General features: G+C 43.8%; 1 protein-coding gene across 3 annotated transcripts in view; it reads left to right on the top strand.

The window, feature by feature from the left end:
* The window catches only part of SLC37A3 (solute carrier family 37 member 3), a 43,156-nt gene that overhangs the window by 9,827 nt on the left and 19,781 nt on the right, over positions 1-13,548 (top strand). For all 3 annotated transcript variants that reach the window (XM_075007341.1, XM_075007324.1, XM_075007335.1), the window contains exons 2-7: positions 598-759; positions 1,913-2,027; positions 6,102-6,194; positions 7,818-7,901; positions 9,336-9,481; positions 10,369-10,465. In XM_075007341.1, the coding sequence (XP_074863442.1) occupies positions 659-759; positions 1,913-2,027; positions 6,102-6,194; positions 7,818-7,901; positions 9,336-9,481; positions 10,369-10,465 (636 nt within the window). In that variant the 5' untranslated portion in view covers positions 598-658. The remainder of the gene's footprint in view (positions 1-597; positions 760-1,912; positions 2,028-6,101; positions 6,195-7,817; positions 7,902-9,335; positions 9,482-10,368; positions 10,466-13,548) is intronic.

The following is a 13,548-nucleotide window of genomic DNA, read 5'->3' on the forward strand; positions in this document are numbered from 1 at the left end:
CTTTTATGTATGACGTCTTGTTGGTGTCTTACTGGCAAAAGGAGAGATTTAAATCGTAAATTGTACCCTTAACTCCAGCAATTGCTAGCAAAGAACAGAGACTTGAATGCTGAACTATTGCTTTACAGTCACTGGTGCATGGCAGTCATATAATCACAGCAAGTAAGACTCTTACAATCAACTTGTATGGCGGAAGGAGAGTTCATTCACTGCGCATCTTGCATTCTGAGTTGGGCAGGTATGAACAGGGGGTGGATGAAATTGAGAGGTTGGGAAGAGCTACCTTTTGAGCAGTTTGTCAGTTGGCAAGCCCTCTTCAGAGGACCTGAACAGGCTGGACAACAGAAGTACGTGTGAAAGAGGGGTTGGGAGGAGGCTTATGAGGGTGCTTGATGCATGAGAGACTGTTCCAGGTGTTACTGGCGCCAGGAAAGGAAAAGCTACTGAGAAGGCAGCAGAGGTGTGCGGAATGGTGAAGGACAGGATCAGAGACTTGGAGTTAGCATTGTACCTCTTGCTGTGTTCCAGCTACTTTGCTGAATGTTGGAGAAAAGTTTGGGTATAAAATAACTGTTTTCCCCCTTCTTTCCTTTTAAGTGAGACAAGAAATGACTTAAGATACTTTCCAACCTGTGAGGCCAAGGGCCAGAAGCGAGCCATGGCTGGACCTGGGTTATTGCGGAGGCAGCCTGCAAACAGGGCCCTTGTGTCCCATTGCACTCATCATCACATTGCTGTGTTCCTGCTTACCTTCTTCAGGTAGGTTGGTTGCTCCTGGATCTGCATAGCATTCATGCAGTTGTTTGGGGGACGGTGGGTGGTAGGCATGTGGCGGGAAAGGAAGGGAAGATAACATGATGATCTGAATCCTACTTCCATAAAAAGCCAAATAGTAATAGTGATGTACAGAGACATGGTGTCATAATTTTGTGCCAGGGTTTCCTGTCCAAATCATGAAATGTGTGTACCCCTGTGTGAATATTGACATAGGTTAGTGGTTTTCAGCCTGAGGGGTAGCAGATGATGCCTAAGGGTGCCACAAAAAGTAGTCGTCACCATAGAATGGTGTTCCTCGGGGCAAGCTGTGAACCTGATATTAATTTGTGGTGGGAGTTAAAGCACCCAAATGTGCAGTTAATACTCTGGTAGTTGGGGGAGGAATATTCCTGTGGTCTGTTCCCTGCAGGGGTCAGTAGACTGTCTAGGGTTTTCACAGGCTGCTGTACTTCCATTCAACAATTTTTAGCTATTATCAAATGAGAGGTGAAAACTTTCCTTAAACATAAATAGTGCTCGTGGTCAAGGACTTTGTTAACCTGTCCCTCTTGCTGCACATAGAGTTGCATTGCAGAAGAGTGGGAGCAAGTGGGGCCTTCCAAAACCAGAAGGAAATACACCCGTGTCTCCAACAATGAGCGAGCACCTTTAATAAGAACTCTAGTGGGAAGTTCTCTGCCATGGCTGCTGGTAGTTTCCTATACTTCTCTGCATACTGCACACAGTGAGCTTTTCCTGCAGAGTTCTGGAGGAGAGAAGATAGCTGATCCCTCTTTAGACGAGAACCTCTGATGATGATTAGCTGGACAAGTGTTTGTGTGTGTGTATGTTTAACCATTGGTGGACATTTCATCCCTTGGCTGCATGCCCCTTTTTAAATAAAATCTGTCCCTCCAAATTGTGATGCTGGTCCTATTCCTAGGCCTGGCTTTTCTCCCCACATGAACAATAATCAGGGTATGGAACTGCAATTTAGGGTGTTTCCACTCCCAGCGAAAAAGTAAATAAATAAACTAAAGAATAGGTGCTTAGCTGGCCCCAAAGCAGTCAGTGTGTGGAATTTTGTGTCCCTTTTGCTTGCTTATCCAGTGAAGAGCTGGCAGACCTATGTGCATTTACTTTCTTGTTTTTGCAGTTACTCACTGCTCCATGCTTCCAGAAAGACATTTAGCAATGTCAAGGTCAGCATTTCTAGCCAATGGACTCCTTCCTGCCTAAATGCCTCAGACGGTGAGCTTCATCCATATGAGGTAAGAACAATAAGGCTGTCAGTGTGTCTAGCAAGTTTTGATACAGACAGATGAATGCTAGTATGTGAAGGGGACCAGCTCAGGCTCCGGTGTGAAAGATTTATTTTTTGCCAGAGATGCCCCTTGCTGCTTGAGTACTTGCAAGTTAGGAATCTCATGTAATTTAAAACAGTCGCTGCAAACTGTAGTATCTCGCCCCCACTAATGATCGGCAGAGGCTTTTGTAGTGGGCCACAGAATGAAACTTTCTGAGAAGTGCAGCTTTATGGTGTTGTGACTTGCAACCTGGGCCACTCTCAAACAGCCAAACAAGCATGTGAGTCACACTGTGCATCTGTTTGTGCATGCGCACCTGCCTACAGACCTCATCCAGTAACTCTGATCCCAGCAGCCTGTCAGTAACATACCAGCCATACTCTGGCTTATACCAGCCTTGGTTAACACTTGCACACTGACTCAATGCACCTGTATTTCAAAATTTTCCCAAAAACTTGCTCTGCACTCTCCAGCCATTTCCTCAACAGTTCAAAAGTTAGCGGTTTGTTGCGCCCGTAAGGGGTCGATATACAACCGTTTGCTAGTTTGAACTGTTTGGCAGCTCCAGTTAGTTTAAATGCAGCACTGGGCTAGTCTTTTTTTTAAATCAAAAGTTAAACTACAAAGAGACAAGAGTTCGTGAGTACTGGTATAGAAAGTCAGAAATAGTTACAAGAGAAATAAAGATACATTGCTTCCGAGTAGCTAACACCTAACAAACTAGACTTGGCTCCAGGTAAAATCCTTACCACTTTTCCAAGCAACATGGCTACAAAAATCTCAACAAAGGATCTGCCCCCATGCTCCAAAGGGCTAGTTTTCATCTACATAAGAGAGAGAATCCCTGTTTTTTTTTTTTTTTTGTTTTTTTTTTGGGGTCAGTAATTTTTTGTCACTTGGTCGCTTTAGAGTATTTCCTCAAGGGTTGCCATAGATAAAGCTCCCACTGAGAGGATGGAGACATGGAGTCTTGTGTTGAAAGAGGTTCCCTGGTGGTGGTTGTTTAAATGCACCTGGATCTTTGCCTATCCCACTTTGTCACCAGAGAATGACTACTTGAGAGATGATTGCCAGTCAGCTTTGATGGCACCTAGGTAGAGGTGCCAGCTTGTCTTTTTGTCTTTAGGAACATGTCTTTCCCCAGATTTATCTGGTAAACACAGTTCAGTTTATGTTTATAACTCTTCGTATGCCATTTATGTATACCTTTCACCATGCAATTCTTGACCTATGACTTACTAGGTTTCAAATGATCCTTCAAAAGACGTATTGTGTACACAAACTTCGAGGGCCACAGTGGAGGGGCTGTTCAAGAGCTCATTATACTGCTCCCTCCAGTGAGAAGCAATGACTCCATTGTCTTTCAAGAGTTTGGTATCGTCCTTTGGTCTCAGGGGATTGATTACATGGTTTCTTGGCCCATAAACAGCTTGTGTAGCATTGAAGAAACCTCTTGTATTGTTGATGTCTGCGAGATGCTGGAGTTCTTGCACCCTCTCAGTCCACCACTGGTTTTTTAGAGTTCTTGTTTTATGTTGCACTCCTGCCTTGGCCTTGGCATGCGCTTCTCTCTTAGTTGTATAATTTGATGTAGCTTTGCCAGGCCCTAAAGGCTTTCCTTTTTGCCTCAATCAAGCGTTCAGTTTCCACATTGTTTTCATCAAACATACATGTGTCATTTGAAGGCACTTGAACAGTATCATCGATGCTGCCTCAGGAAAATCCTAAATATCTTGTGGGAGTTTAGGTGCACGAACACTAGCGTCCTGGAAGAGTCGAACATGACCAGCATTGAAGCCATTATCATTCATCATCAACTTCATTGGACTGGTTACGTGATTTGGATGTGTGATCAGCACTTCCCCAAACAGATTCTTCTGTACTGGTGGAAAGACACAGGAGTGTAGGAGGCCAGCAGAAGCGATATAAGGACATGCTGAAGGCGCACACACACACACAAAAAAATGCAGCATTGGTGTAGATACTTGGGAGCACCTTGCACAAGACTGTCCCCAGTGGAGAATGGCAGGCTGTGCGGGGGTGGAGCAATTTGAGAGGTCCGGGCTGCAGTGCAGGCGAGGAGAGGTGGAGAAGAAAAGGAGCATCAAAAACTGCCCTGCATTTCTCCAACATCTACCAACACCTGCCCTTCTGTGATAAGATCTTCAGCTCCAGAATTGGGCTGATCAGCCATCAACAGACTCTCAGATAGCAGGGTGACATGAAGATGACCTGTTCGTTATCAAGTGACTGCCAAGAAGACGACAGACTGTTACAGTGATATGAATGTAGGAGTTCATTCAGTCACAACAACATCCCAGGTTCATTTCCCCATTTTATTTTGCAACAGTGTTATGATTTTGATTCATATTTAGCTTGTGGTACACTATAGTCTCCAGGCTCTTTTCAATACTCCTTCCTAAGCAGTCATTTCCCATTTTGCGTTATACACACTTGATTGTTCTCTCCCAAGTGTAGTATTTTGCATTTCTCCATATGGAATTTCATCCTATTTATTTCACAACATTTCTCTAGTTTGTCAAGATTATTTTGAAGTCTAATCTTGTCCTCCAGTATGCTCGCAACACCTTTGTGTAATAAGTGTAAACTTTTGGATTGTAATCTGTCTGAATCAGGGAACTTAGATTTTTAAATACATTATAGTAAAGGGCCTAGTGCACTTAAGTGTTGCAAAATATACAACGTGTACTCCATTAATCGTTATTTAACCACTCCTTCCTGATATGCTCCACATTCCAAGCTAGTAATCTGGTTAACTAGTAGATGGACAGATGATACTGACCTCTAGTGGCAGCAGTAGTTTTCTTCAGTTGCTTTACTTTTTATTATTGCAGCTCCCTTTTTTCCTTCTCTTTTTCTCTTTTGAAAACATTGTTAAATAGCACATCTGCAGGCTCCTGCCTGGTCACATCACCTAAACTGAGTAAGCATAGGGTTAAGTATGACCTGTGTTTTGGGTAACGGCCAGGCCTGACTAGCTTTTAGGCCATGAGACGTGTAAGCACAGCTATAATTTATTAGAACAATGGTGCTGAGGGGTTCTAGTCATGGATCAGTGCACCACATAGCAAATGTATAATTTCAAAGCGATCCCTACCTTGAAGAACTTGATCCATGGCAAAAAATAAAATGGAGTTGATGAAAATAGAGTAGACAAGAAATGTTCACTTTAAGGTTGATTTCCCCCTCCCTTCCCCACCCTTCCCATCACACTCTTAACTCCTTCTAGTCTTCCTTCAAATCCCTCCTCAAAACTTGTTACTTTCAGCTTGTGCTCGGTCATTCTCAGCTGATTTTCCTGTATCAGCTCCTGTTGAAAATAAAGTTGAACTACAAGTCAAGCAAAAAATTTGGAACAAAGTTAGTAATCTAAGTTCTTTGTAAATCACTCTCCAGAGAACAATGTATCTTTTTCTTTTTAATTCCTCTTTTTTCTCTGTAATTTCCTATGATGTTCTCCTATTTAAACTAGATTGTGAGATCCTGAGAGCAGAGGTGTTACATGTAAAACGTGTAGATCAGCAGCATTGTTACCTTAAATGTTCACATCAGCGTTTCTCACTTCTGGTGTGCTAGGAGTTAGTGGTCAAGCATAGAATTTGATGTCGGAGTTGGTCCTGACTTGAGCAGTGAGCTAAAACATCTCGGAGATGGAGGGGAGCAGACAGACTTGCTTGGCCCCACGGCAGGGCTGAGGGCAGCCAGCCCTCAGTGCCACCCAAAGTGAATGGTGCTGGCACACCCACCCCTCAGAGCTGCCCGGTGTGGGTTGTGCAGTGCTCCAGTGGTAATTTAAGGGACGGGGACTCTGGCCACTGCTGTTCCTGTGGTGGTAACGGCTGTGGCTGAGAGCCTTGGATCCTTTTAACTCAACAGGCCCTGAGACTGCTGCCCCACCCCTTCCCCACCAGAGGCCCTACAGAGGGAAGATATTGTTTGAGGCCAGGGATTTCTTGTGTACTGTAGAATGAGATCTGTCTGTCTGTAGACTCATGCTGCCTTTGCTTCCCTTTGTAGCTCTGGAACAGTAGCCACTTATTTCCCAATGCTGAAGACGCCACTCTTTTCCTGGGGACGTTGGACACTATCTTTCTCTTTTCCTATGCTGTGGTGAGTCAAATTTAATCAGTGCTGCCAGAGTTTGCACTCAAAGGATGAGGGGATGGGAGCTGCTATCTAGGTCTGGCTAACGTTTGAGATTTGGGAAATGAATAGATACCCTTTGGCTGCCTTCACGCCACCTGGGAGAAGTTACATCTTTTAAGAGTTGTGCAGATTGGTTTACAAGAGACCCATCTGTTTCAGAGTTGCATGCCAGATTCTCCAAATAGCAATGGTGAAAGGCAGTCAGCTTATGTCAGCTTTAAATTTACCTTCTCTGTCCTGCCAGCTTCTTTCAGGTCTCCTAGAACCCAGTGCAGTCTCCAGCATGATGCACTAACAGTTTGTCACACTCAGCATGGAAGTCTGAAGTAGCAAGGAGCCAGACAGTGGAGGAGTTTGGGAGGAGGGTTGTAGGATTGAATAAATGCCTTTTGCACCAGTATGTTGCACAGAACTTAGGGAGATTTTTCTCAATGGTTTTATGCCTTGCTGATAACAAACGCTCTGCAAAAGGCGCTTACTGGCCACCTCCCCCAATACTCAGACTCCTTATATCCGCTGCTACAGCAGATTTTAGTGACATTATTTGCATGTGGTACATGCTGGAGTGTCTCAGTACATTTGCACCTCAGGAAGCTTGAAAGGAATTTGGGAGGAGAGTATGTTTAAAGTTTAAAGTAAAATATTTGCCAATGCGTTTGTTTACTCTTTGTGACACTCCTATCGCTCTAAAGAGGACGGGATATGTAACCTGACAATCCTTTTAAATACTGTTTCTAAAATTAGGCAAATTTCTTTTGTGTGGTGTTAATAACACCATAATAATTTAAAGTTTAATTAAATTTTCACTGTTCTGTGGGCTTTGTGTTTATCCACGATTAGGCACTGAAAATAGACAGTAAAGTTCACATCCATTCATAGTCCAGTCAGTGCCACTTTCTGAGTCTAGTGCAGTGTTACCAACCAGGGTGCAAGTATCTTCCAGTGGGCACATTAACTCATCTAGATATTTTCCCAGTTTTACAACAGGCTACAAAAAAGCATGAACAAAGTTGGTATAAACTGAAGTGTCATACAGATAATGACTTGTTCACATTGCTCTATGCTGAAATGTAAACACAATTGTATTCCAAATTATTTATTTTATAAATGCATGGTAAAAATGAGAATGTAACTTTTCAGTAATAGCGTACTGTGATATTTGTGCAATTTTTGTCTGATTTTTTTTTTGTAAGCAAATAGTTTTTAAGTGATGTGAAACTTAGGCTTGCACAAGACACATCACACTCCTGAAAGTGGTCTGACTGTCTGTCTGGAAAAGCTGAGAGGCACTGATCTAGTATGCTAGATATGCTAGATATGGCCAAACCATGCCATATTTGGATTTCAAGTCTTGCAGAAGAGCTTCTGTCAAAACAGTGTAATTGAAATTTCAGGAACGTAAGTTCGTGAAAACTCTTCTGTTTGTATTAGATTTTGAGAAAACAAACATTGCCACCAAACTTCTCTACACTTGATTTTGGCATCAGATTTGAGCTCCCAGCATTCCTTTTAACTTTTCTTACAGATAGTTTACATTTGTTTTCAAAACAGTGTGGCTGTGCTTAACTTATTCATCTGTGTTCTTAGGGCCTCTTTATCAGTGGCATAGTTGGGGATCGCTTGAATTTACGATGGGTCTTATCTTTTGGCATGTGTTCCTCTGCTTTAGTGGTAAGTTGAAAAATGTTTCGGTATTTCCTGAGCAGTGAAAACTGTGATTTAGAAACTTTCCTCCCCTCTAGAATGCTTTGGCTTTTGTTTTTGTTTAGATTAGAATGGCAGAATTTATCTGACCTTAGCCAAGGGGCAGGCAAAACAATGGTTCAATGTCAAACTGGCTCACTGTCTGCAGAGAGCAACAAAGAGATGTAGAAAACATGACCTTATGAAGAAAGGTCGAAGGAAGTAAGCATGTTTAGGATGTCTGCTCTGCAAATTCTAAAGCAGCAGCTACACTTTGGTGGTACAGACACTTGCTGCAATTAACCTGCTTTAGCAAGAGGCTGTCAGAATTCTTCTTCCATTGACCTAGTGATTCTACATTGGTGGTAAGATCATCTTAACTGTATGCCTCTGGTATGAATTTTTCACATCCACCAGCAGCATTGCTCGATGGACCTAAGTTTTAGGTACAGACCAAACTTAATCTAGGGAAGAGAGAACTGGAAGTCTGAGAGGGATTGTTAATCTTCAGGCATGTAAAAGGTGTATATAAAGAGGACAGCAGTCAATTTTTTTCCTTCATATTCCCTGAGATGAGACAAGAAGTAATCAGCTTACTTTATAGCAAGGGGGATTCAGGTTAGATATGCGGAAAACTTTCTGAAAAGGTTTCCTGGGGAGGTTTTTGAGAACAGGTGAACTAAACATCTGTCTAAGGGTGTTCTGGGTATGCTTACATCTTCTCACACTGCAGCAGGATTATTCCTTTCAGCTGTACATTTGTAAGGTTCCATACTTATGTTCCCTGGGGTGGTGTAAGGGTATAGTGATCTGTTGCATTGGTGAAAATGTCATAATTTGAGACCCGATAATAGCAAATAGTGATAAAATCAAGGACTTGCTGATCAAGACCATGAAACACCTGTAGGCTTATTTATCCATTGTGTGATATTTAGTGAGGCTTTCCTGTTTAATACTGTACCAATGTTTTATCTTTCTTTGAGGAGTATCGGGAATAGCCATGTTAGCGTGCATTTAACGAAGTGAGTCTTTGCCCATGAAAGCTTATGCTCCAAAAAATCTGTTTGTCTATAAGGTGCCACAGGACTTCTTGTTCTCTCTTATCAGCTTTACTTACGTAAATTAGTTGCAGTCATTGCCCCCAGAGTAGGCTGTCACTACGCTGGGCCCCAGGCTCAGGAGGGAGGCATGCTCAGGGCCTGCTTTTGGCGACTCAGCAGGTGGTGCTGTTACCTCTGAGTCATCACTGGCCATTGTCTGAACACCGTGTTATGAACACTGAGCTGTTGGCGACACGGTTGTTTAAAGGAAATGTAAAACTTACATCTTGAACCACTTCCTTACTTGCTTTTAACTTTCTGTTGATGCTCCTGGTCAGTCTGGACGATTTGTAGCAGCATCGGTTTTCCTCTTTCCCCGCAGGAGTTTGTCTTCGGCACTGTCACAGAATGGCTACATTTCTACAACAAATGGTTCTACTCCTGCCTGTGGGTTGTGAATGGCTTGCTGCAGTCCACTGGCTGGCCCTGTGTTGTTGCCGTCATGGGCAACTGGTTTGGAAAAGCCGGGTACTTTTGTGTTTCTCCTTAGTTGAGTTGCTTATCTCTGCAGAACGGCAGTGTCTGCTGAAATTCTCGAATCGAAATTATTCTCTGACAAATCCTGTTAGGATTGGCAACCGATAAGTGTCTATTCCCCTTTTGTAATCTGAGCACTGACAAGCAGTAAATAGAGTGAATGACATAAATCTTATACATCCACATAAATAATAAACTACCGACTCTTGTCAGATATAAAATGCAGCAATGTGTATGTCTTCGTTACATAACTGCTTTAACTCTGGCAAAATAGCTTTTGTTTTGGGTCAGGGTATGTTTCCTGCTCCTTGTAGATTGATGTAAGTCAATGGCCAAAACTCAGTTGGAACTCACAATTGCGGTAACTGTAAGGACACCTGAAGTGCACAATTGCACAGTTAGATTACTGGAAAGCTGGCCTGCCTGTAAGGTGCTCTCATTAGAGTTAAGGTTTCCGATGTCTCTGAAAGCTCTTTCAGGCCACCTAAGGCAGGGCCAACAGCAGGTTACATTCATAAGAGTTAGGTAGAAACTCTGACCTGCTATAAAATCAGAATTTCTCAGATTTATGTGAATATATGCATAATATGGGGTAAATGCATATTGATAAAGGCATTGTCCTGTGGGCTGGATCTGCTCTGGTGTCATGAGGGCACTGACCTAGACCTTAGTTTGGCTCAAGTGAAACAGAATAGGACATGATAGACAAACGTGTCTGTCATGAGCTGATTATTTTACAGTATATTTTGTTTTAAGTGAAGCTGCTTGTACGTGGGGAAAGAGGGGAGAATTTAATACAATTGCATTTCAGCTAAAACCAGTCCTGTCTTTTCTTCCTCCTACCGCTTTACCTCTTCCCTTGTGCTGTGCTGTCGCAGGAGGGGTTTTGTTTTCGGACTCTGGAGCGCTTGTGCATCAGTGGGGAACATTCTGGGAGCATTCCTTGCCTCCTGTGTTTTGCAGTATGGTTATGAGGTGAGTGGCTGCTGTATGACTTGGCATTATGCATAAAGGCTGGCTTATCCCAGGAGTCTTTCACTGTCTCTGGCCCACTCACAACAGAAGAGCAGACAACCTGTTTTTCTTTTCCCCCTTGTCTATGGGGGAAACTCTACTCTATATACCTTTGTGGTGACAGGTGGTAGACAGAGCATAGTAGTCCTCTTATTTCCTTCTTGACTCCAGAGAGTATATAATATTGCATGAGCTTTGGAAGGGCTTTGTTCCTTTAAAACTTACCCGTTTTGGGGTAGAAGAAAGCTGTGCATCAGTTGGGTGACAGACATTTCTGTTAATCTGCAGTGCAGCGTGGTCATTCCTTTGGCTGTGGGAATGGGTCTGTCACTGCTTCAGGCAGAATTTAACAAGGATTAGCAAGTGGTATAGCTTCTAGAAATAGACCCACGTTACAAGATAGTGAGAGTAGTAAAACAGCTTTCATCATAGCCACCTGTTTTCAGGCAATCGTAGCTCCTCAAACCATCCATCTTTGGGGCTGGAATTCTCTTCTGGACTTCCTCCTGAAGGTAAACTTTTTGAAAGTTGGAGTAAAATGCTTTCAGGGTGGTTTTTTTGGTCTTATGGATGAATAAATATTTCCTTCCCGCTATAGATAAATATTTAAAAAGGTGAGGTCAAAATAGGTTGAAATTTGAAATGTTCTCATGGTGGGATTTTGTGCTTTTCTTTTTTTGGGGGATGAAATATAAAATAATCACTGAGATGAATCTGGCTGTGCTCAGTGAGCATCTTGTGAGATTTTTAGCAGAGTCTAAGAAAGCTGAGCCTCCTTTATGACATAACTGTGTATTATCTGCCTGGCTTGAGCAATTAGACCTGGTGCTTAAGAACAATAGTATTATAGTTAAGAAACAAAACTGCTCCCCACAATGGCCAGCCATCACTTGAGTAAAGTTAGTTCCTTCAAATAGATGTATTTTTTTTTTTTTTGAGTTTTACAGGGTAAAAGAACTTCTATTCCTGACTTTAGGCATTCTTGACAAAATTGAAATATACAGATGTAAGTTACAACTTGATCTACAGCATATCTACACGCATCACTGGCCAAGCAACAAAGAGAAGACATTAAACCCACTTTAAAAGCCAGAGAACAGTACAGCAGACAGCCAGGCGCTGTGCCAACAACCACTGGCTCCAGCTATGCAGCAGCATCCAGACCTGTGCCAACTCTGGTAATCTCAGAGGAATGTACGAGGGTATGAGGAAGGCATTAGGACCCACCCAGAACAAGATGGCACCTCTGAAATCCAAATCTGGTGAAGTCATTGCTGACAAAGCCAAACAGATGGAGCGCTGGGTTGAGCACTACGAGTTGTACTCATGCAAGAACATTGTGGTTGACGTAGCCCTCGGTGCCGTCGAGGTCCTACCAGTAATGGACGAACTGGATCAAGAACCGACTGTGGATGAACTGAAGACAGCCATCGACAGCATTACAGCAGGAAAGGCCCCTGGTCAGGATGGTATACCACCAGAGGTAATCAAATGTGCCGCAGACACAGTCCTGGAACCCCTACATGAGCTACTGTGCCTGTGCTGGAAAGAGGGTGAGGTTCCACAGGATATGCGCGATGCTAACATTGTAAAGTTGTATAAGAACAAAGGAGACAGAAGCGACTGCAACAACTACCGTGGAATCTCCCTCCTAAGCGTCACTGGTAAACTGTTCGCTCGCATCATCCTTGGCAGACTCCAGAAGATTGCTGAGAGGGTGTACCCTGAATCGCAGTGCGGATTCTGCGCAGAGAGGTCTACCGTTGACATGGTCTTCTCTCTAAGGCAGCTGCAGGAGAAGTGCAGGGAGCAGAGAAAGCTACTCTACATAGCCTTCATCGACCTGACCAAGGCCTTTGACTTGGTCAGCAGGGATGGTCTGTTCAAACTGCTCCACAAGATAGGCTGTCCTCCACGGTTACTCAAGATGATCCAGTCGTTCCACAAAGACATGAGAGGAACCATCCAATATGACGGCACGTTATCGGATGCTTTCAGAATCGGGAGCGGCGTCAAACAAGGATGTATGCTTGCTTCGACATTGTTTGGGATCTTCTTCGCACTCCTCCTGAAGCATGCCTTTGGATCTTCAACAGAGGGCATCTTGCTGCACACAAGATCTGATGGGAAGCTGTTTAACCTTGCAAGGCTGAAAGCTAAGTCTAAGGTGCGAGAAGTCCTCATCAGAGACATGCTGTTCGCAGACAATGCTGCTGCAGCGTCTCACACAGAAGACCAGCTTCAAAAACTACTGGATCAGTTCTCCAAAGCGTGCAAGGACTTTGGGCTTACCATCAGCCTAAAGAAGACAAACGTACTCGGTCACGATGTTGCTGAATCCCCATCAATCAGCATTGACAACTATATGTTAGAGGTTGTCCACGAGTTTGTTTACCTCGGGTCCACCATCACTGACACCCTGTCGTTGGACACTGAGCTAAATAGGAGGATTGGAAAAGCAGCCACAACTCTGTCCAGACTCAGCAAGAGAGTGTGGGATAACAACAAGCTGTACACTGACACCAAAATGCAAGTCTACAGAGCCTGCATCCTCAGCATCCTCCTTTATGGCAGCGAGACTTGGACCCTGTATGCCCGCCAGGAAAAGAGGCTGAACGTCTTCCACTTGCACTGCCTCAGGCGCATCCTTGGAATATCATGGAAGGACAGAGTGACCAACACCGCCATCCTTGAGCAAGCTGGAATCCCAACCATGCACACCCTCCTCAGGCAGCGTCGACTCCGCTGGCTTGCCCACGTCCACAGGATGAATGATGGAAGGATTCCAAAAGACATCCTGTATGGTGAGCTAGCCTCTGGCAAAAGACCTCTCGGATGCCCCCAGTTGCGCTACAAAGATGTCTGCAAGAGAGACCTCAGAGAGGTAGACATCGAGCTGGACAACTGGGAAGAACTAGCAGACGACCGCAGCAGATGGAGGTAGGGGTTACACAAGGGCCTTCAGAAGGGCAAGATGAAGATCAGACAGCTAGCAGAGGAGAAGCGAGCGCACAGAAAGCACAATGAGGACTTGCCAGACACCC

Source organism: Carettochelys insculpta, chromosome 1 (genome assembly GCF_033958435.1).
Source record: "Carettochelys insculpta isolate YL-2023 chromosome 1, ASM3395843v1, whole genome shotgun sequence".
Classification (NCBI taxonomy): domain Eukaryota; kingdom Metazoa; phylum Chordata; order Testudines; family Carettochelyidae; genus Carettochelys; species Carettochelys insculpta.